The 19,878-nt window shown below is 68.2% G+C and overlaps 1 protein-coding gene across 5 annotated transcripts; it reads right to left on the bottom strand.

Moving 5' to 3' along the window:
* Window positions 1-121: 121 nt before the first annotated feature.
* Window positions 122-17,555, bottom strand: PTPN23 (protein tyrosine phosphatase non-receptor type 23). 5 transcript variants are annotated; one of them, XM_082323442.1, is made up of 25 exons: window positions 17,427-17,555; window positions 14,371-14,445; window positions 13,429-13,556; window positions 12,767-12,843; window positions 11,864-11,913; window positions 11,165-11,296; window positions 10,617-10,697; window positions 9,597-9,728; window positions 9,337-9,384; window positions 9,074-9,130; window positions 8,455-8,513; window positions 8,096-8,175; window positions 7,747-7,861; window positions 7,313-7,378; window positions 6,785-6,930; window positions 5,690-6,010; window positions 5,221-5,375; window positions 4,923-5,074; window positions 4,449-4,628; window positions 2,007-4,239; window positions 1,636-1,820; window positions 1,383-1,487; window positions 1,148-1,286; window positions 941-1,054; window positions 122-868 (listed from the first exon to the last, which is right to left on the bottom strand). In XM_082323442.1, the coding sequence occupies exons 1-25, from the start codon at window positions 17,508-17,510 to the stop codon at window positions 338-340; spliced, it is 5,445 nt and encodes a 1,814-aa protein (XP_082179568.1). In that variant the 5' UTR covers window positions 17,511-17,555; the 3' UTR covers window positions 122-337. The 5 variants fall into 5 exon arrangements, with proteins under 5 accessions (XP_082179568.1, XP_082179569.1, XP_082179566.1 ...); XM_082323443.1 differs by having other exon boundaries at window positions 1,636-1,817; XM_082323440.1 differs by having other exon boundaries at window positions 122-1,054.
* Window positions 17,556-19,878: the final 2,323 nt, after the last annotated feature.

Here is a 19,878-nt window from a genome sequence, read left to right as displayed (position 1 = left end):
CCCCCGGGCCCCCCGGGCCCCGGCCCAGGGCAGGGAGCCGAGCCCCCCACGCCCGCAGCGCAGCTGCAGATCAAACTCTCTTTATTTTAGTAGCAAAGAGCTGAAAAAGTCAGTTCTCCTTGGAGTCAACCGCGGTGGCGAGCGCCAGCGTTACACCTGTACAAAGCAGAGGGACCGGGGGGGGGGGGGCGCAGGGGAAGGCGGGACCCCCCCAGTGCCCCCCCGCCTCGGGGTACCCCAGCCCCAGCTGCCTGGGGGCGCTCCCCTCGCAGACTGGGGGGCAGGCAGGGGCCCGGGGCTGTAGTGCCGGCTCTGGGGGGGTCCCTGCCGCCCCCCCTCACGTCTTGTTGAGTGTCCAGAGGGGGTCGAGCATGCTGAGGGGGTCGTCGCTGGGCCGGGGCCCCCGCAGCCCCTCGCCCGTCTGCGCCTGCAGGAAGTTCTGCTTGTTCATCCGCTGCTTGCCCTTGAGGGAGGCGTCCAGGGTGAAGGCCTCGGGCGTCAGGGAGGCCAGCAGCTCCAGCGAGGAGGAGGAGGGGGCGGCAGGGGGGGCCGCCGGCTCCCCCCCGGGGGGCTCGGGGCTCTCGGCCACGTGGTTGCTGCTCTCGCTGTCACCGGGGGGCTCGGGGACGGGTGGCCCCGCTGGGGGGGGCTCGGGGACGGGGGCACCGACGCCATCCAGCGCGGCGTCGGGCAGCGCCTCCGTGTCGGCGGGATCGGGCGCGGGGGCAGGATCGGGCCCCCAGCCCCCGCCGGCCTCCCCGCCGGCCCCCGCCGGCTTGATGCTCAGCTTGGCGATGGTGGCCTGGATGGAGCTGATGGGCACGTCCCCCCCCAGGACCAGGTCCTGGGGGTCCTGGTGGAAGTAGAGCTGCGGGGGAGGGGCCCTGTCAGCCCGGGGGGCGGCGGAGCCCCCCCGGCCCCCACCCGACCCCGCACCCACCTTGGGGGAGGCACTGTTGGCGGCCTTGGGGACGGCGGGGGCACCCACGCCGTGGCGGTGCAGCACCTGCTCGGCGTGCAGCAGGACGGCCTCGTAGCAGAACTTGAGGTGGAGCTGCAGGGGAGGAAGAGGAGGAGGAGGGGAGGGTGAGCCCCCCGCCCCGCACGCCTCGCGGGGGCAGCGGCCCCCTCCCCACAGCCCCGTTACCTTCTCCTGCAGCATGTGCTTGCGCTGCCGCCGCATCCGCTTCACCAGCTGGGCCAGGTCGGGGATGCCGTTGCCCGCCTCCACCTCCTGCATGGCCGCGTAGAGCAGGCAGAAGGCCCCGGTGCGGCCCACGCCGGAGCTGCGGAGAGACGCCCCCGCCCCGGCTGTGAGGGGCCCGCGGCGGGGGGCACCCGCGCCCCCGGCCCCGTGGGGGAGCCCCCCCGACCCCGCTCACCTGCAGTGCACCACGACGGGGGTGTGGAGCGGGCGCTGGTGCAGGTAGTGGCCGTGCACCTCCTGGATGAAGCGGAGGAGGCTCCCCTTGCTGTCGGGCAGGCCCCTGCGGAGGGGGGCGCTCAGTGGGGAGGGGGGCAGAGCTGCCCCAGGCCCCCCCAGGCCGGGGCTGGAGCCCCAGAGGAGCAGCTTGGGGTGCCCCCACCCGCAGCAGGACCCCCACGCCACCCCCAAACCCCCCGCCAGCGCCGTACAGCTCAGGCCAGGAGGTGAACTGGAGGTGGACGACGGTGCGCTTGAGGCTCTGGTCGCGGTACTGCAGCGTGACCATCCGCTCCACGTGGGTGGGGGCCACCTTCAGGCTGGTGAGGACGAGGGTGATGGGTCCCTGCACCACGGGCTGGCCCCGCTCCGGCGGGAAGTACCGCAGCACCTTCTGCTGCGGGGAGGGAAGGGGGCGCGCCGTCAGGAGCGGGCGCGGGCGATGGGACCGTAACGCCCCACCCCAGGCGCCCACCTCCCCAAGGGACCCTCCCGGTCCCCGTCAGGGCCTGGGGCTGCCGCGCGGCGGCACCGGCGCGCGAGGCGAGGGCGATGGCCGCTGCGTGCCCAGGGAAGGGTCTACCTTGTCCAGCTCCTGCTCCGACACCAGCATGACGACGATGGAGACCTTCTGCTCGTAGATCATCAGCCAGAAGTCGGCGGCGGTGCCCAGCAGCGGGGCCTGGGTGGCGATGATGGTGGGGCAGTACGGCGAGAGGTCCTCCACCCTGCTGGCGTTGATGTAGTCGTCCTTGCCCGAGCGGAGGACGACGCGGTTCCGGTCGTAGGGCATGATGTCCTGGTGCCGGTTCTTCATGGAGTAGCAGCGGGCGATGGCGATGGAGAGCTGCCGGGCGTCCCGCTCCTGGGCGTCCTGCAGCTCCTTCCAGACGGCGTCCAGCTCGGCGATGCCGCCGGGCCCCGGGCGCTCCAGCCGCTCCACCAGCCCGCGGAAGCGCTCCAGCTCCGCCAGCAGCCGCAGGACTCGCTCCGGCTTCTCGTAGGGATCGTTCTCGATCAGCTGCACTGCCTTGGGCTTCTGCCCTTCCTTGGCATCTGCCTTGGTGGGCTGCAGCAGGGGCTGGCCCACGGCCGCCTTGGAGCCGCCGTGCTGGCTCTCGGGGCTGGAGGACAGGAGGTCGTCGGTGGAGGAGCTCTGCCGCTGGAAGGGGGCCTCGCCAGGGCCCGGCGTCAGCGAGGGCGGGGGTCTCTGCGGCAGGCTGCCAGAGCCGGCCACCAGCGCCGGGGGCTGCATGGGCAAGGCCGGCTGCGGGGAGGGGGCCGGCGAGGGGACGAGGGGCCCCTGGACCACCACCGCGCCCGGCATGGGGCTGGCGGAGGGGGCGACGTGGTGGGGGCCGGCCTGGCTGGCGGGGCCGGGCGGCGGGGGGCCCAGGGCCACGGTGCCGGGGGGCACCTGGCTGCCGGGGGGCGCGGGGCTGGGGCAGAAGGGCAGCGCCGGGGAGCTGGCGGGCACCGGCTGCAGCCCCCCCAGGGCGGCGTGCAGGGGCTGCGCCGGGGGTGCCGCCTGGCCGGGGGCCCTGGGGAAGGGCAGGGTGCCCGTGGGAGGGGCGAGCCCCTGGGGGGGCAGCTTGTCCTGCCCCGGGAGCTGGTAGAGCTGCGGGGGCGGAGGGGGCAGCTGCCCCCCGGGGCCGGCGAAGGGCTGCTGGGCAAAGGGGGCCTGGGGGGGCAGCGGGGGCCGGGCGGGCGGCTGGAAGGGTAGCGGGACCTGGGCCCTCCCCGGGGGCAAAAAGGGGGCCGGGGGAAACTGCTGGGGGTCCTGGGTGCGAGCGGGCATCTCCATGCTGGGGGCGAAGGCGTGGGGGTGCTGGCTGGGAGGGAAGGGGTGCTGAGCCGGCTGCCCGAAGGGCTGCAGCCCCCCCTGGGCGAAGGGGAAGGGGGCAGGGGGCCCCCCCGGGCGCTGCGGGGCCAGGAAGGGGCCTGGGGGCACGGGTGGGCCCTGGCCTGGGGGCACCGTCGGGCCCTGGCCCGGGAGCCGCGGGGGAGCCACGCAGCTGGAGATGGGGGCCTGGATGCTGTCCACCGTGGTGGTGGCCGGCCGGGCGACCGGGGGCGGCTCAGGGCCACCCACCGGCGGCTGGGCACCTATAGGCGCTGGCCCCAGGGCCGGGGGCCTGAGGGGGCCGGGTGCGGGCACCCCGGGCTGGCCCAGGCCGTAGGAGGCAGCGGGAGCGGAGCCGGGCAGGGGGCCATGCTGCGGGGACGAGCGGGAGGGCAGCACGTGGGGCCCCACATAGCCGGGCTGCACCGCGGCCGTGCCGGGCTGCACCGGGCCCCGCACCAGCGGGGCGGCCGGGAAGAGCTGGGGGGCAGCAGCCGGGGCCGAGCTTTGGGGGGGCCCGGCCGGCTGCGGGGCGGAGGGCTGCAGGAGCTGCACCGGAGCCCCCGCGCCGGCGGGAAAGGGCCCCGGCGCCGAGGCGGGTGCCGCCGGCAGACGGTAGTGCCCGGGGAGGGCGGCGGGGGCCGGGAAGCGGGCAGGGGCGAAGGGCTGGAGCGGGGCGCTGGCCAGCCTGGCCGCTGGCAGGAAGGGCTCGGGGCCGGGGGGCCGCAGGCCGGCGGCCAGGGCCGGGTTGAGGGTGAGGGCGGCCAGCGTGGCGGGCGGCAAGCGGGCCAGGTGGCCGGCCAGCACGTCGGGCGGCAAGCTGCGCAGCTCCTCGGGCAGCTCCGACAGCAGCAGGGAGCCCAGCGGCGGCAGGTCGCCGGCGTCCAGCCCCCCGGCTTCCAGCTCCAGCGGCTTCTTCTGCAGGGCGGGTTTGGGGGCCGTGGGCCGAGGGGGCGGCTGCTTCTTCATCTCCCTGCCAGGAGGCAGCGGGGGCTCAGCGCAGGGAGCCACCGCACCGAAGCCAAGCCCTCACCCCTGAGCCAGGGCCCAGACCCCCCCGCAGCACCGAAAGGTGCTTCCCGCCTCCCCAAGGGCCTCGCAGCGCTGCGAGCCGGGGCTCGGACCCCGGCCCCGGCTTTATGCCCCCGCGTGCATCTCCACGACGGCCACGGCACCACCTACTTCTCCAAGATCTGCTGCCTGTTGGCCTCGGCAGCTTGGCAGGCAGCGCGGGCCTTCTCCAGCAGTTTGGCGGCTTTCCCCTCCAGGTCGGTGTAGAAATCCTTCCCCTCCTGCGATTTCTTCATCAGGTCCTCGTAGGCTTCGTAGGAGGCCACCAGGGTCTGAACGGTCGTGTTCCACCTGGGGAGACGGGGCGGAGGGGCTGAGCGGGGCCGTAACGCGGGGCCGAAGCCGGGAGTCCCTGCTCCTGGGGAGCCCCTGCTCCTGGGGAGCCCACGGCCGCCCACCCCGGTGCAGGACAAACAGCCCCCAGCAGCCCCCCAGCAGTGGGGCAGGACCAGGGACAGGGAGAGAAGGCGGCAGCGACCCCACACCTCTCCCTTGGGGTGGGCGAGGGCCGTTCCCACGCACCCAGACCCCAGCGGGGCACCCAGACCCCAGCGGGGCACCCTCTCCGCCCCACACACCACTCACTTGTGCTCCACCTCGGCCAGGGCCTTGCGCACGGCCGCGTATTTGACGTTGGCGTCCGTCAGGGCCTTCAGGACGTTCTCCTGGGCGGCCAGGTTCTGCTCCAGGTAGACCTTGATCTGGTCGTACTTCTTCAGCTGCTCCTCAAAGAGTTTCTGCGAGAGAGGGGAGGATCTGAGGGGCCGCAGGCGGCCGGGGAGGCTCTGGGGTAGGTTGGGACGGAGCAGAGCTCTCGCCGCAGCCCCGAGCGGGACGCGTGGCACGCAAAGGGGCTTCCCCAAACACGGGGGCTGACGCCCACCTTCATCTCGGAGCGGTCAGTGGTGACCAGCGAGGTGGTGATATCGTCCTTCTGGATCATCTCGCGCAGCTGCTGCTCCAGGGACATCCGCTGGTCCCTCATCTCCTGCACCTTCCCCAGGATTCGCTTCAGGTTCTGCAGCACCTGCTTGTCATCTGCGGGACAGGGAGGGCTGAGCGGCCGCGCCGGACCCCTCCGAGCCCCGGCGCAGCCTCCCCGGCCCCAGCCCACTCGCGGGACGTGCTGCAGCCCAGGGGAGGGAACCGCGGGGATCAGGAGCCAGCCTGCGGCTTGTCCTGGCACAACCACAGCCCGTTTTGCGTGTTTTTCAGGGGGACAAGCCCCCAGCCCGGCTCGCGAGGGACCACGCAGCCGGCCGACGCCAAGGCAGCGCAAGCCCAGGCGCGGGGCGAGGCGAGGGGAGCCCTGGCGAGGCAGGAGGGGGACGCAGACCTGCGGCAGCGCTCACCTTCGGTCAAGGCGGGCGAGGGCAGCGCGGCCCGGACCTGCTCCAGCGGCCCGCTGAGCAGGCGGAGGTTGCCGATGTGGAGGTTCATGGCTTTGTGGAGCTCGGTGTTGGTGAAGCTGGCCTTCTCGTGCACCTCCATGTACTTGGAGCACTCCTTGCTGACCTCGGCCAGCCCCGGGGACGGCGGCGGGGGGGACCCCTGGGGCGCCGGGACCTTCCCGAGCAGCTCCTGCAGCTTCCGCTCCTGAGCCTCGTCCTCCTCCAGGAGGTCTCGGATCTCCTTCAGGGAAGCCTCCACGTCGGTGAAAACCCCGGAGAGCACTGCAGGGGAGAGACATGGAGGTGGGCAAAGGGCCGAACCATCCGCTACCAGCTCTCCCGGCCCAACTCATGTGGCCACCGCCTGCTCCAGCCTCGAAGCCAGGCATTGACACAGCAGCCTGAAGAGTAAACCTGGCTATGGGTGACCAGAGAAGGCAAGGAGACGCCAGCCCAGACGCCGGGGTGCTGGGCTCAGGGCCTGCCTGCGCTGGGGAGGTGCCTGCAGCGGGCTCCAGGCAGCACCGAGCCCCTTGGCTGCAGGGCACGGGGGGCTGCAGCCACCGGTGGGGCGACGCCTGCGAGGAAGGTCTCTGCTCCCCAGGAACAAGCGCTGGGACGAGAGGGAACGGCCTCAAGCTGCGCCAGGGCAGGGTTGGGGTGGGTGTTAGGAACAATCCCTTCCCCAAAGGGCTGCCAGGCCCTGGCCCAGGCTGCCCCGGGCAGGGGCTGAGTCCCCATCCCTGGGGGGATTGAAAAGCCGGGGAGATGTGGTGCTTGGGGACATGGGTTAGTGGTGGCCTTGGCAGCGCGGGGTTAGCGGTTGGACTTGATGATCTGAAAGCTCTTTTCCAACCCAAATCATTCTGCGAAGCAGCATCCCTCACCACTGGCCAACAGGAAAAATGCCTCGGGGTTACGGAATTTATATCAGAAAAGACTTAGTGATGGGAGCGGCCCTTCCCACCGCCACGCCCCAGCCAGGGAGCACCGCGCCTGTCCCCAGGGCCAGCCCAGACGCCCCCAGTCCCCCCCAGTCCGTCCCCGTGTCCTTACCCTGCATGGACTGGACGAGGTTCTTGACGGTGTCGGGGCGCACGCTGAGCGCGGCGCATTTCTCCATCAGGATGGGGGGGATGTGGCTGTACATGTCCAGGTTGTCCACGGTCTCGGGGTCCAGCTGCATGGAGTCCATAAACTGGCTACAGGCGAGAGAAGCAGTCCCTGAGCGGTGGCCGAGCCTCCCCACAGGTCCCCCCCCGTCCCAAATGGCAGCCAGCTCGGGGCGCGGCACCGCAGCATCGCCCCCGACGGCCTGAGCAAAGCCGCAGGGTGAGTTTGGGGACTGGTCACTGGGACTGGAACCCGCTGGGGGACGGGGCCTGCCCCAAAGCTGGGCAAACTGGGAGGCGACCGCGCTCAGCATGAGGGTGACAGGGATCAGGGATGCCTGCGTTCCTGTCGAACCAGGGAGGGGGATCATCAGGACCCCCTGTGCCAGGCTGCAGGGAGCCCCGGCTGCTGCCCGGCTCTCCGGCGGGGAGGAATCGGCCAGGGCCCCGTCCCGGTACGGCTCACACGTACTCCAGCACTTCGTTCTTGGCTTCGATCTTCGCCATCACGTCTCTCAGCAGTTTGGCCTTCTCCTCGCTACGATAGAGGAATAAAAAAAAAAAAAGAAAAAAAACCCCACCTTTAGTGCTGCGACAGCAGTAGGGAAACCTCCACCGTAAACCACCGGTGCTCCAAGACCTGCGGGAATCGGCCGGAGCCTCGTCCGTCCCCGGGCCTGCCGCCCCCGGCCCCTCGGCCGTCTCTGCGCTGCCAGGAGCGACAACGGACAGGAGCCAGACAGGAGGACGACGGCTCAGGGACGTTTGGGGAGGGCGGTGGCTCCCCAGGGAAACCACCGCGCCCGGTTTGGTCCCCTCCGGCTCCCTTCAGCCCGCGGGGAGGCCGAGCTGGGGCGCGGGCTCCGTGTTGAGCTCGGAGCCGGGGATCCGCGGCCCGGGACGCACCTGTACAGGGACGAGGCCTCGTGGGCAGCCATGGGCACCAGCTTGGCAAATATATCGGGGCCGGTGACAGCCGGGTCCGTGGGGTTGACGGGGAGGGCTTTCACCAGCGGGGCACCTGGGGGTTGAAGACACAACACGCACCTGAAACCTCTGTGGGGAACCAGTTACTCCTGAGGGGTCCTCCCGCTCAACGCGGTCGTTCCGGGCAGATCCCGGGAGAGCTGGGCATCACGGCACGAAGCCCCGCTGGCCCCAAGGCTCCCGGGGCCCCGTGGAGCCACCGTGTGTCCCTGCCTGCGTGTCCCTCTCCCATCAGGGGCTGGCGGGAGAGGGCACTGCCCGTCCTCACCTTTCACGGACTGCAGGGTGTCCAGCGCAGGCACAGCTTCGTGGTAGATGAAGTCGTTGTCCTTTTTGGCCGAATTGTACCTAGAAACAAGCAGCGATGCCGCGTTGGTGAGGAGCGGACGGCATTCCCGGCTCCCTGAGCTCGCTCCCAGCGGGGTCAGGCCCTGGGTGGCTCCAGGGAGAGCGAAGAGCAACTTCCACGGCAGCTGCACGTCCCGAGAGCCTCGGGCAGCCGGGGCGCCTGGCTTTGCGCGTCAGGGGCCACCGGGGACACCCCCTGTGCTTCTCCGGCCACCGGGCATTTCTGACCACAGAGAAGCAGGACGGTTGCGTCCAGGGGTGCCCCGTGCACGGACTCACTTGCCACCGATCACATCCATGGTGAATCTCAGGGCCTCCTGGACGGTTTCTGGCTGGCCCTGCAGAAACGAGAGCGAGTTAGCACAGGCAGGGAACGGGTATTGCTGCCGCAGCGGCCACGAGCGTGCCCGGGAGCCAGCAGCAGCCTCGCCAGCGCCGCTCCTCGTGCCCCATAAAGGAACGGAGATGCTGCAGGCAGCCCCAAACCCTCCGTGCCCCTGTTTCACAGGCGGACCCTGCCACGGGGCTGTCCTCGGCTTCCCGAGCACCGCAGCGCCCACGCCAGCGTCTCCCACGCGGCAGGGCTGCGCGCCGCAGACCCACGGCCCTGCTGGAGCCGCCCACGCGCTCCCGGATGATCAAAACCAACCCAATCCCCGCTAAAGCCCTGGCAGACCAAGCGGCCGGGAGATAGCAGAGCCTTGGGCGTGGCTGGATGTCGCAGAGGGAAGCGAAGCGATGCTTTGGGAAGCCAGCACAGGTTTGCCAACCCAGTCGACAGCAAAGAAAGCTTTTAAACCATCATCAGTTTGGTGTCCCACTGGAGTGAGCCGCTGCTCAGCACAGGAATTTAAAAAAACCCCAACAATTACTGCTACCAGATGGAGCAGGGACGCACCTTTGCCAGCTTGATCGCTTCGTTGAGTTTATCCAGAGCGCTCTGGAAGTAGATGACCTGCAGAGAGACCAGGAATTAGGGGGTACCAGGGGTGGCACAGAAGTTGGTGCCCTTGCTTTGCGCAGGAACATCGGCCCCCAAGAGCTGCAGCGCAACGGGGCTTTCCAAGAACACCCACGAACGCTTGCAGGAGGCAGGACGTCGTTGGTGACACGCCGATGTCCCCAGCGCTGTGGGTACCCAGCCGACACGGCTCTGCTTACCCTTTCCCCAAACTTCTGCTGCTCCTCGGCCTGTTTTCCCATGTGCAGCTGCAAGAAAAGACGCATCAGAGCTCCTTAACTCAAGGGAGATCGTTGAAACGGGCAAGAAAACCCCGCAGAGCAGCCAAAGCCCGATCGCCGGCCGCGTTGCGGTGAGCAGCGCTGCACGGCGGGCGTGAGCAGCCTGAGCCAGGGTGGGAGCGAAGGGCAGGTCCCCCCACTGCAGCCGAGCTGCCCCCTGCGTTGGTCTCCCCACTTACATGGGCCACAGCAGCAAAATAATAGATCTTCATTTGAACCAGCTTCTTCCAGTCCTTCTGGATCTTTCCCAGCAGCGAGGCTGTCTCCGAGTTTTCCAGCGCCCGGCAGGCCTCTTTGTAGTAATCCACCACCTACGGAGAGAGGGACGGGTGTTGGGAAACCCCCACAGAAAGCCGGATCGCAGGTGGAACCGAGAGCACCACGGGAGAGGAGGATTCACCGGCACCAGCGCGTGTCCACGGCCTCAGATCACCCGGCCGGCCCCCCTTAAGCACGGCAAGGCCGCAGTGAGGTCTCCCCGCAGCCTCCTCCTCCCCAGGCTGAGCACCCCCAGCTCTCAGCCTGCCCTCACAGCAGAGCTGGGCCACCCTCGGAGCATTTCGGTGGCCTCCCCTGGCCCCGCTCCCACAGCTCCATGTCCTTCCCGTGCTGAGGACCCCCGAGCTGGACGCGGGGCTCCAGGGGGTCTCCCCAGAGGGGGCAGAGGGGCAGAATCCCCTCCCTCGCCCCGCTGCCCATGCTGCGGGGGATGCAGCCCAGGAGACGCTTGGCTTGCTGGGCGGCCAGCGCACATTGCCGGCCCGTGGCCAGCTTTCCATCCCCCAGCACCCCCAAGTCCTTCTCGGCAGGGCTGCTCTCCACCCCTCCATCCCCCAGCCTGTGCTGACACCGGGGGCTGCCCCCACCCAGGGGCAGGACCCTGCCCTTGGCCTTGTTGGACCCCATGAGGTTCACAGGGACCCACCTCTCCAGGTCCCTCTGGATGCCATCCCTTCCCTCTAGGGTATCTTACGCTCTCCTTTGAGGAGCCGGTGGTTGTGCTCACAGCCCGAGACAACAGCAGCACCCCATACCGCTGTTTGACTGCACCGGTGCTGCGCAGGATCCGGGACACCCTCCCCGAGCTCCCGATCCCACACCTCGCTCCGTGCGGTGGGAGCGGGGCTGCGCTGGGTACAGCAAGCGCTGAGGCAGAAGCGGCCAGAGTTCAGCACAGCAGAGATTGCCCAGGAGCTCACCTGGGCGCTGATCCGGGCCACGAGGAAACTCTTCCTGTTATCCAGCATGGATTTCTCCAGGAGACACTCCTGCGCCTGGCCCTGCCGAAGGCAAGAGGGGAACACTCGGTTTCCCTACACCTCGGGGAATCCCTCTGTATCCCAGCCAGCGCCAGGCCCTGACCCCTGGCAGGCCCCAGCAGCTACAGCCCCTTCCTTGAGGGGCCAGCGGAGCACGGTGAACACCAGCCCCGAGGGACGCCGGAGGGGATGCCCGGAGATACACAGAACGGCACAGAGCCTTCTCTCTTCCCCGCTGCCTCCCAAAATCTCCTCCCCTCCCGCGGGAGGGAGCCCCTCGCGCCTACGGCAGCCTGGACCCCGCAGACAACCACCCCCCGTGGGGCACCGGGGTCCCGTCTCGCCCGGCTCTGAGCGCTTGGGCTCAGCGAGGAGCACCCAACCCCACGAACACCCCGCTCCCGGTCGAGCGGCAGCTGCCCTCGAGGCGTGCAGGGAGCCGTCCCAGTACGACCAGTGCCCCGGCGGAGGCAGAACCCAGTTCCTACCAGCATGAGGTTGATGTTGAGGTTGAGGATCTGGTGGCTCATGTCTACGCTGTAGGAGTGGGGGAAGTGATCCCGCAGGTACGTGAAGGCCCCGGCGGCGCACTGGAAATGGGTGCAGGAAACCTTCATGCCCTGGGGGGACGGGAGAACGCGTGTCGGGCGCGCGCAGCAACGCCAAGGCAGCCGACGTCCGTAGGCACATGCCGGCCGCGAGGAATTTGCGGAGACTCGGCAAGAGGGGAAAAGCAGTGACCTCCCTTCACACAGGGCGTTAGGGTGATAAACCCCACCTCAGCAGGGGTCAGGTGTGCCCTGCCTCCTCCGAGACCCCAAAAAACAGCCGCCACAAGCCTGGAGTGAGTTTTTGGGGCTCACGGGGCTCTCAACAGCTCGGTGCTTTCCCCAAGCTGCATCAGATCTCTCCCCTCCTGGCCCCGAGGGTGGGAGGAAGGTCAGCCCGGCCAGCAAGCAGGCAGAGCCTTGCCGGAGCAGGGACGGGGCAGGGAGGGACACAACCCTGAGGGGGGTGGCCCCTCCTAAAGCTCTGCGGCGCTACCGGGTCACAGCAGACATCCAGAGCTGGTGTCTGACGTCGATACGCTCGTAACCGCCCAGGTGACGTCCTCGGCGCCACCGGCGCGTGGCTGTTACCCACGCGGGAGAGAAAAGTCGTGGAGGGAGGACCCGCGGGATCGTTACCTCCTCGGAGACTCTCTTGTCCATGGCACCCAGCATGGAGTGCAGCGCGCCTGCGGAAAGAGGACGGCGGCTCAGCGGGGCGAGCGCGCCCTGCCAGCCCCCACGCGCCGCTCCCACAGACCGGGTGTTTTGTACCAGAGAAGCCTAAATCTGTGGCAAGTCGGCCGCAGGCACCCGGCCGGGAACCGTGGCACTCGGGACACCCGTCTCCGAGGGCACCCGCACGCTGCAGCGCCCTGTGAAAAGGCTGCGCCACCAGGTCACTCAGCACAGGGAAGTCCCAGGCTGGAAACAAAGCCTAACTATTAAAAAGTGAGCATCTTTTGGTTTAGCAGACGTGTTTCTACCAGCTTCAGGGAGCAGCCACCTCTGAAAAGGGGCCCGGGCACCACGTCAGCTCCTGCTGCGCAGCGTGCGGCCCTGCGGCCTCTGAGCCGCGATTGTCCATGGCTGGAGAGCAAGGGTCGGGGGACAAGTGTTGGATTTGATCTTTTTACCCCCATTTACTGCTTTTGAGGAGGTGGGATGCTGGATGAGCGGGACAAAGCCTGACTGCGGCTGTCACTGTGCCAGAAAGGGCATTTGTAATGCCGCAACCCGATGGCGGCCTCCTCGGTGCAACCTCTGACCGAGACACGGGGCAGCGCACGACCAGGGAGGAAAGGAGAGGAGGCTTCCGACGAAAGCCAAAGTCAACCTCTCGTGCAGCTCCGACGCCGAGCACCCCGCAGAGGAGGGGAAGAGGCACAACCACAGCTGCTGGTGGGACCAGGCGGGCCGTGCTGCTGCCTGGCCGCTCCGAGGAAGGCTGACAGGGAGCTCGGAGCAAAGCCCGGGCAGAGAGGAGGGACGTCCCTCGCGGCCGGGGCAGACCGCGAGGGCGGGCGGTCTCCCAGGCCTTACCCAGGTTGTAGAGGATGCACGCCTGCTCGTACTTGATGTCCTCGTGAGTCACCGTCTTGCCCGAGAATATCTCGGTCCTGCGAGGAGAGGAGCCTGGTTACCAGCCGTAGGTGGAGGTACCGGTTTCCTGGGTGCGGGCCACGAGCCAGGAAAAGGATTTGTCGGGAGACGCGCTCCCTCAGAGGTTCGGAGAAGGGGCCCTCCTGCCCGGCGTCACCCCGGGTGACGGTGCCGGAGGCAGTGGGAGCTGGTGGGACGGTGCGTCGCCACGCGGCGGGCTTGTTTTGGCTTTGTAAGCACACAGACACCCCGTTTACACAGAGCCGAGCAATCTCAGCACTGTCACCTTGCATGGTGACGCTGTCCTGCCTCTGCCCTGCATCTGCTCAGGGCCAGCTACCGCCCCGCGTCGCCTGATGGCTCAGCTCAGACGTCCTGCGGGGTCCCCAGGCCAGGACACCCTTTCCCAAGGGGTCCCCAGGACACCCCCGTGCCACCCAGGCACGGCTGACGGGCTTCGGGGAGGAGACATCGGGTGAAGGACGCGCACGGGGAAGGGGGAGCAGTTGCTCCGCTTTGGGTCAGCCTCCGCCAGGAGCCGATCCTCCCACCCGCAATGCCGGAGCCCCGCGCTGGAGAGAGGGGAAGAGGCTGCTCCTCACCACGCGATGGGGACCGCCGCCTCCTGCTCGGCGCCCATGGGGATGCGGCTCTGCAGGTAGTGGAGTTGGCCGAAGTACTTGCGCAGCGTGCTGCAGCCCTCGAAGTCCCTGGGCACGTTGACGGCGCTCTGGAGGGGAGAGAGGAAGAGGAGGAGGAGGCTGCCCCGGGGACAGGACGGCGCTCGGGGCAGCAGCGGGAGCCTGCCTGATTTGTGGGGGGATCTGCAGGCAGGAGGGGACGGCCAGAGCCGGGCATCGGCCGGCTCCCGCGGGGTGAAGCGGCCCTGCGGGAAGGAGCAAGGCCTTGAGGAAAATGCTTGCGTAAGGCAGCTAGAAAAACAGGTCTGTTCGCCTAAAAATGAGGCTGGAGGGAGCCGATTACCGATCCAGAGCAACCGGTTCGGGGAGGAAGAGTCTCTGCTCTCCCTGGCACAGGCTCCTAAGGGTGAAACGAACGGGAGGAATTTGGGAGCGACTGGCAATGCACAAACCGGCACCGGTCCCGGCGAGAGCTTCTGCTGTCTCCGGCCGGTTTTACCACCCGTGTCTCAGCTACCAACTGCCTGGGGTGAGTCTCTCTCTGACCTGCCCAGCGGCCCCCAAACTGATGACCCCAGTGGCTAACACAAGCGTCTGGGCTCTGGAGCTGAGAGCAAAGGGCTGATTTATTCCCTGCGAAGACCTCAGGCACCAGCCCGACCGGATAAAATGATTCCTTCCACCCAGCAGGGAGCAGCAGATACAGCAGAGCCTCAACCCCCTCGGGGAGCCCAGGACGCAGCCTGGCTGCCGAAAGCCTCGTCCGTGGGCCACCGGTGAGGAAGAGGAGGAGCTGCGGCAGCGCTCCAGCATGACTCCCAGTCCAGGGAGGCGAGCTGGCAGACGTGTCCCGGAGCACGGAGCGGGCGATGAACCAGCGATTCGGGACGGGGCCCGGCTTACCTGCCGGAGCAGCTCCAGCTTCCGCAGCTCCTCGTTGTAGTTCTCCGGGTTCTCCCCATAGTTCTTCAGGACAAACTGGAAGGGAAGAGAGGGGTGAGACACCTTCCCTGCCCCATGCCAGCACCAGTGAAGGGGCAAGCGCTGACTCAGGGCCTTGCATCTCCTGGTTCAGAGCTTACTTGCCCTCCAAACCCCTCCAGCTCTTGCCCGGCTCCTGCTGAACCTCAGCTTAACGCAAAGCCGGGGCACAGGGTCCTGCAGAGACAACAGCAGGAGGCAAAGCCCTGGGGAGAGACACGGATCTGGCACATGCCAGGAGCTGACGGGGACCTCGGAGCTGGGGTGGAAAAGCCGGAATCAAGCGGCCACGAGGCCCTGAGGAGTCACCAGTGAACAGGACGGACCGAACTGAAGTCACTCCAGATTCACACCCGATACTCCTCCGCGCTTGGATGGAAGCAAAGCCCCTTGCTTTCAAGGGCGAACATCGCGCTGGCGGCTAGCCAGGGAGGCAGCTCAGCACGGCGAGGGCCCAAGGGGAAACGAAACAGGGTAGCGCCTCCCTGCGCGGAACGGCACGGCGCTGGAGGCTCCTCAGTCACCGCGGAGCGGAGCTGGAGCCAGGGCTTGGCCAAAAATGCTCTGGCATCCCCAAGGAGGGCGCTTGGCGACGAGCTACATCTCCCCACCGCTGTGGCGGGAGCTGCAGGGACTGAGCCCCCCAAACCTGCCTCTAGCGAGGGTTGAGATCCCTCGGATCGCAATGCTGTCGGCAAGCACAGCGCTTCCCGAACTTCCCGACCAGCAGCTTGGGATCATCCAAGGGTCTGGGCAGGAATTCATTCCCAGGAGCCGCGGGGAAGACTCAGGGAGCCACAGCCCTGCTCTGCCCGGCACCAGGGGCTCGATCCACCCCAGCAGCAGCCGGGCTAAGGGAGGTTGCGAAGGGCTGCCCGCACCCTCCGCCACTTAATCTCAAGGTTAGCACAGCTCAGCGCTGGAGAAATGGGGGAAGTTCCCTCTCCTCCCTCTCTGTTTTGACCAGGGTGCTGGGTTTTTATTCCCCATCGCTCCTCCCGAGCCAGCAAAACAGAGCGCGTTTCCATCAAACACTCGCGGGGAAGCCTCGTTCACAACACAGGTTTCCACCTGCTACCGTACCCAAAAATTCCCTAAACAACCCACTTTTGAGAAGCCACCGTCCCTCGGGCCCCGCTCAGACCTGGAGGCCACCGTCCCCTCTGCCGCAGCTCCCCGCGGGGTGCCGCCCCACGGCCCACGGCACCGGCAGGCACGGCCGGAGCCGCACCAACGGCCGCCGCACCTTGTCCTGGCCGGTACGGCATGACTCAGCTCGCCGATCCCGCGACGCCTTCCTCCCGGCACAGGGACGTCCCCGTCACACCGACACCGCGGCCGGGGTCCGACGGGACGCCAACCCCCCTCAGCACCCCAAAAACCAGCGAGGCGGGAAGCAGGTGGCGGCACTAATGCAAGAGAAACGCTCCCATCCTCCTTCCACACCAATAAATCATGCTTTCCATCCCTAGGCAGCACTAGAAAACGTCAGTCATAGGTGGAGCTTGTTTACAGCCACTTAATTAAGTACTTCAGCCATCGGTTTGGTCTCCGCCGGGGCGGCAAGGGCAGGTCGCAGCCCTCGGTGGCCGCGGGAAGGAAGACGCCCGTCACCTCGCACCCTGCCGTGCTCTCGACCTTCCTCCAAAGGCGCCGAGGAGGGGTTGGGGCTTTTAAGCACCTGACGATCAGCCTGGGCTGCTGGCGGCGGGAGAACCAGCTCGGTTCCCCCTTTTACACGAGAGCGGAGGGAAAGGAGAGGCGAGGGATCGGCCATCGCCAACCCGGATCTCCTAACGACGCCGGCGGAGGCCGGATCCGGCGGCGGGGCTCAGGGAAGGGCGGCTGCGGTGTGGGGAGCCAGGAGTCAGCGCGGTCACATGCGGCGGGGACGGACTTGCCAACTCACCGCTCGCCCCCGAGGCGGCAGGGGAAGGCTCTGCCCGGGATGGGGAGTGCTCCAGGGACTCCCCCCCTCCCCAAACTCTGTCCCGTCCCCCCCCCAGCAGCACCCGCTGTCCCCAGCCACCGGGGAGGGTCCCGTGGCCCGAGGAGGCAGGGAAGCGAGCGGGGCCGAGCCCAGGGGGGCTGGCGGGGGCCACAGATGCGCTCGTGGCCTTGTTCCCGCCGTGCCAGGCAGGGCTGAGCCACCGCAGACCCCCCCCGGAGCAGCTCATCCCCCTCCCTGCCCCAGCACGCCCAGAAGCCCCCCCAGGGCCCCCCCAGCCCTCCCCATCTCCAGACACCCCCCACCACCACTCTGCCCCACAGGCCCCCAAAAATATCCCCAGCTACAACTCCCTGCCCCCCCAGGGCCCCCCCCAGAAATCCCTGATGCCCCACACTCCCCATCCCTCTGCGCCCCAAAGACTCCCCACGGCCCAAACACCCCCTGCCCTGCCCTCACAGACCCCAAACACCCCTCACAGACCCCCCCTCTCCCTCCTCATCCTCACAGACCCCAAACACCCCTCACAGACCCTAAACACCCCCCACAGAGCCCCTCTCTCCCCCAAGCCCTCCTCATCCTCACAGACCCCTCACGGAACCACTGACCCCCCTCTCCCCCAAGGCCTCGCCCTCCCCCTGCAGACCCTCCTCCCCACCCCTCCAAGCCGCCCCTCCCTCTCAGACCTCCCAAGCCCCCCCTCCCCAGACCCCAAACATCCCCCACAGAGCCCCTCTCCCCCCCCTCATCCTCACAGACCCCAAACACCCCCCACAGAGCCCCTCTTCCCCTCCCAAGGCCCCCTCATCCTCACAGACCCCACACCCCCACAGACACCCTCCCTCACAGACCCCACACCCCTCACAGACCCCACACCTCCCCCTCCTCATCCTCACAGACCCCACACCCCCCTCACAGGCCCCCCTCTCCTCCCCCCTCCCTCCCTGCCAGCCCCGCCCCGCCCCTGCCAGGCCCCTCCCGCCCCCCCCGGGCCCCTCGCAGGCCCCGGCCGCCCCTTCCCCGGCCCCACCTTCTTGACGGCGGCGTTGAAGACGAACTCCCCGGCCTCCTTGAGGTCGAGCCAGATCATGGGCATGCGGGGCACGGCCTCCATCCCGGCCTGCGCCCGCCGGAACCCTCCGGCCCGCCGGAAGCGACCGCGGAGCCTCACGGGAAACCGAGTCCTCCCGCCGCGCCTCGCCCCGCCTCTTCCGGCGCCACCGTCACGCCCCCGTGGCGCCGTTCCCATGGAGACGCCCCGCCCACCCCCGGCGGCTCCCATGGCGACGCCTCCTGAAGGCGGGGCTATTGGCAAGGCGACGCCCCGCCCCGGGGCGTGGCATGGGCGGGTCCCATGGGGACGCCTCGCTCGCTGATAGGAGGAGACGGCTGTTCCCATGGCGACGCTCCGCCCCCGGGCCGGGCACCGGCGGTTCCCATGGCAACGGCCGGGCCCAGCTGGGCCTGGCCCGATGCGGGCCCCAGGGACCAGGGACCGGGGGCCGGGCCCCGGCCGCCCCGGCCGCCCCGGCCGCCCCGGCCCTCGGCCGCCCCTGCTCCGCTGGGCCCTGCCCGCCGCGGCCCCGCAGGCCTCGGGGCGGCCCCGCAGCGGGGGGGCAGGCCTGGCTTGGCCCGGGCCCGACCTAGGCCTGGCCTAGGCCGGAGCGTGGGGCTCCCCTGAGGCTGGGCCCCGGGGGGCTGAGGGCGGCTGGGAACCATTTGGGGACCCCGCCGGGGGCTCCGACCGGCCCCCTCGCCTCCTCCCCGGCCCCCTGACTAACGATGCGTTATATTAAATGCCGCAAAATCAAATGTCGCCTTTGAATTGGTTAATTCACCCGTTAATTAGCCTCCTCCCTCGCTCTCCCCTGGTTCCCCCCGGCGCCATGGTTTATGTGTTTAAATTCGGGGTTCCAGCTCCGTGCCCCCCGCCCGAGAAGGCCACCAGGTCGGTGCCAGCGCCGTGGTTGTCACCAGGATAACGATGGCGGGTTTGTTCCTACAACGCCCCGTTCATTTCATTTCTTGCTGGGTTCTGGCTGGTCCGCAGCTCCCCACGCCCCAGGCGCCGGCGGGGCGGGAGCCGCCTCCGTCCAGCCCTGAAAAATCCCCCCGCTGTCCCGTCCCTCCTTCGGCGGCTGATGGCGGCGCGGGGACAGCCGGGGACGTGGGGACGTCGGGACATGGGGACATTGGGTATTGGGGACATCAGGACATCAGGAACCAGGACACAGGGACATTGGGGCACTGGGTATGGGGGACATCAGGGCCCAGGGCCATGGGGACACTGGGCGTCAGGGACGTCGGGGCTTGGGGACATCAGGACATGGGGACATCGGGACCCAGGGGCCTTGGGACACAGTGACATGGGGACACTGGGTGTGAGGGATATTGGGATCTGGGACACAGGGACATGAGGACACTGGGATCCAGGACACAAGGACATTGGGACAGTGAGTGTCAGGGATATCAGGTCCCGGGGACATCAGGGCCATAGGGACATTGGGGACATTGGGACCCAGGGACATGGTGACATGGGGACACTGGGCATCAGGGACACAGGGATGCCAGGACACTGGGTGTCAGGGACATCGGGATCTGGGACACAGGGACACGAAGACATCGGAGTCTGGGACACAAGGGCATTGGGACACAGGGTGTCAGGGACAGCGGGGCTCGGGGACATCAGGACCCAGGACATGGGGACATCAGGATCCAGGGGCCTTGGAACACGGTGACATGGGGACACTGGGTGTCAGGGATATCGGGACCCAGGACATGGGAACATCAGGACCCAGGACACAGAGCCCTTGGGACATGGTGGCATTGGGACACCGGGTGTCAGGGACACAGGGACACGAGGACATTGGGACACTGGGTGTCTGGGACAATGGGGCCCAGGGATGCCAGGACACTGGCTGTCAGGGACATCGGGATCTGGGACACAGGGACATGAGGACATCAGGATGTGAGACACAAGGACATCGGGACACAGGGTGTCAGGGATATCAGGACCCAGGGCATGGGGGCACCAGGACACAGTGACATTGGGACACTGGGTATCAGGGACATTGGGACCTGGGGACATCAGGGCCATGGGGACATCAGGACCCAGGACATGGGGACATCAGGACCCAGGGACCTTGGGACATGGGGACATTGAGACACTGGGTGTCAGGGTCATCGTGATCCAGGACACAAAGACATCGGGACACAGGGTTTCAGGGATATCAGGACCCAGGACATGGGGGCACGAGGACACGGGGACAGTGGGACACCAGGTACTGGGGACATCAGGGCCCAGGGCCATGGGGACACTGGGTGTCAGGGACATTGGGACATCCCCATCCTCTCCCATCCATCCATCTCACCCCATCCCAGCCCATCCCATAGATCCCAGCCCACCCATCCTACCCCACACCCTTCCTGCCCATCCCATCAATCCCATCCTACCCCATCCATCCATCTCACCCCATCCCACC

The sequence above is a fragment of the Platalea leucorodia genome, assembly GCF_965183815.1.
Source record: "Platalea leucorodia genome assembly, chromosome: 1".
Lineage (NCBI taxonomy): Eukaryota > Metazoa > Chordata > Aves > Pelecaniformes > Threskiornithidae > Platalea > Platalea leucorodia.
This window is presented reverse-complemented; position numbering and strand designations above follow the sequence as displayed.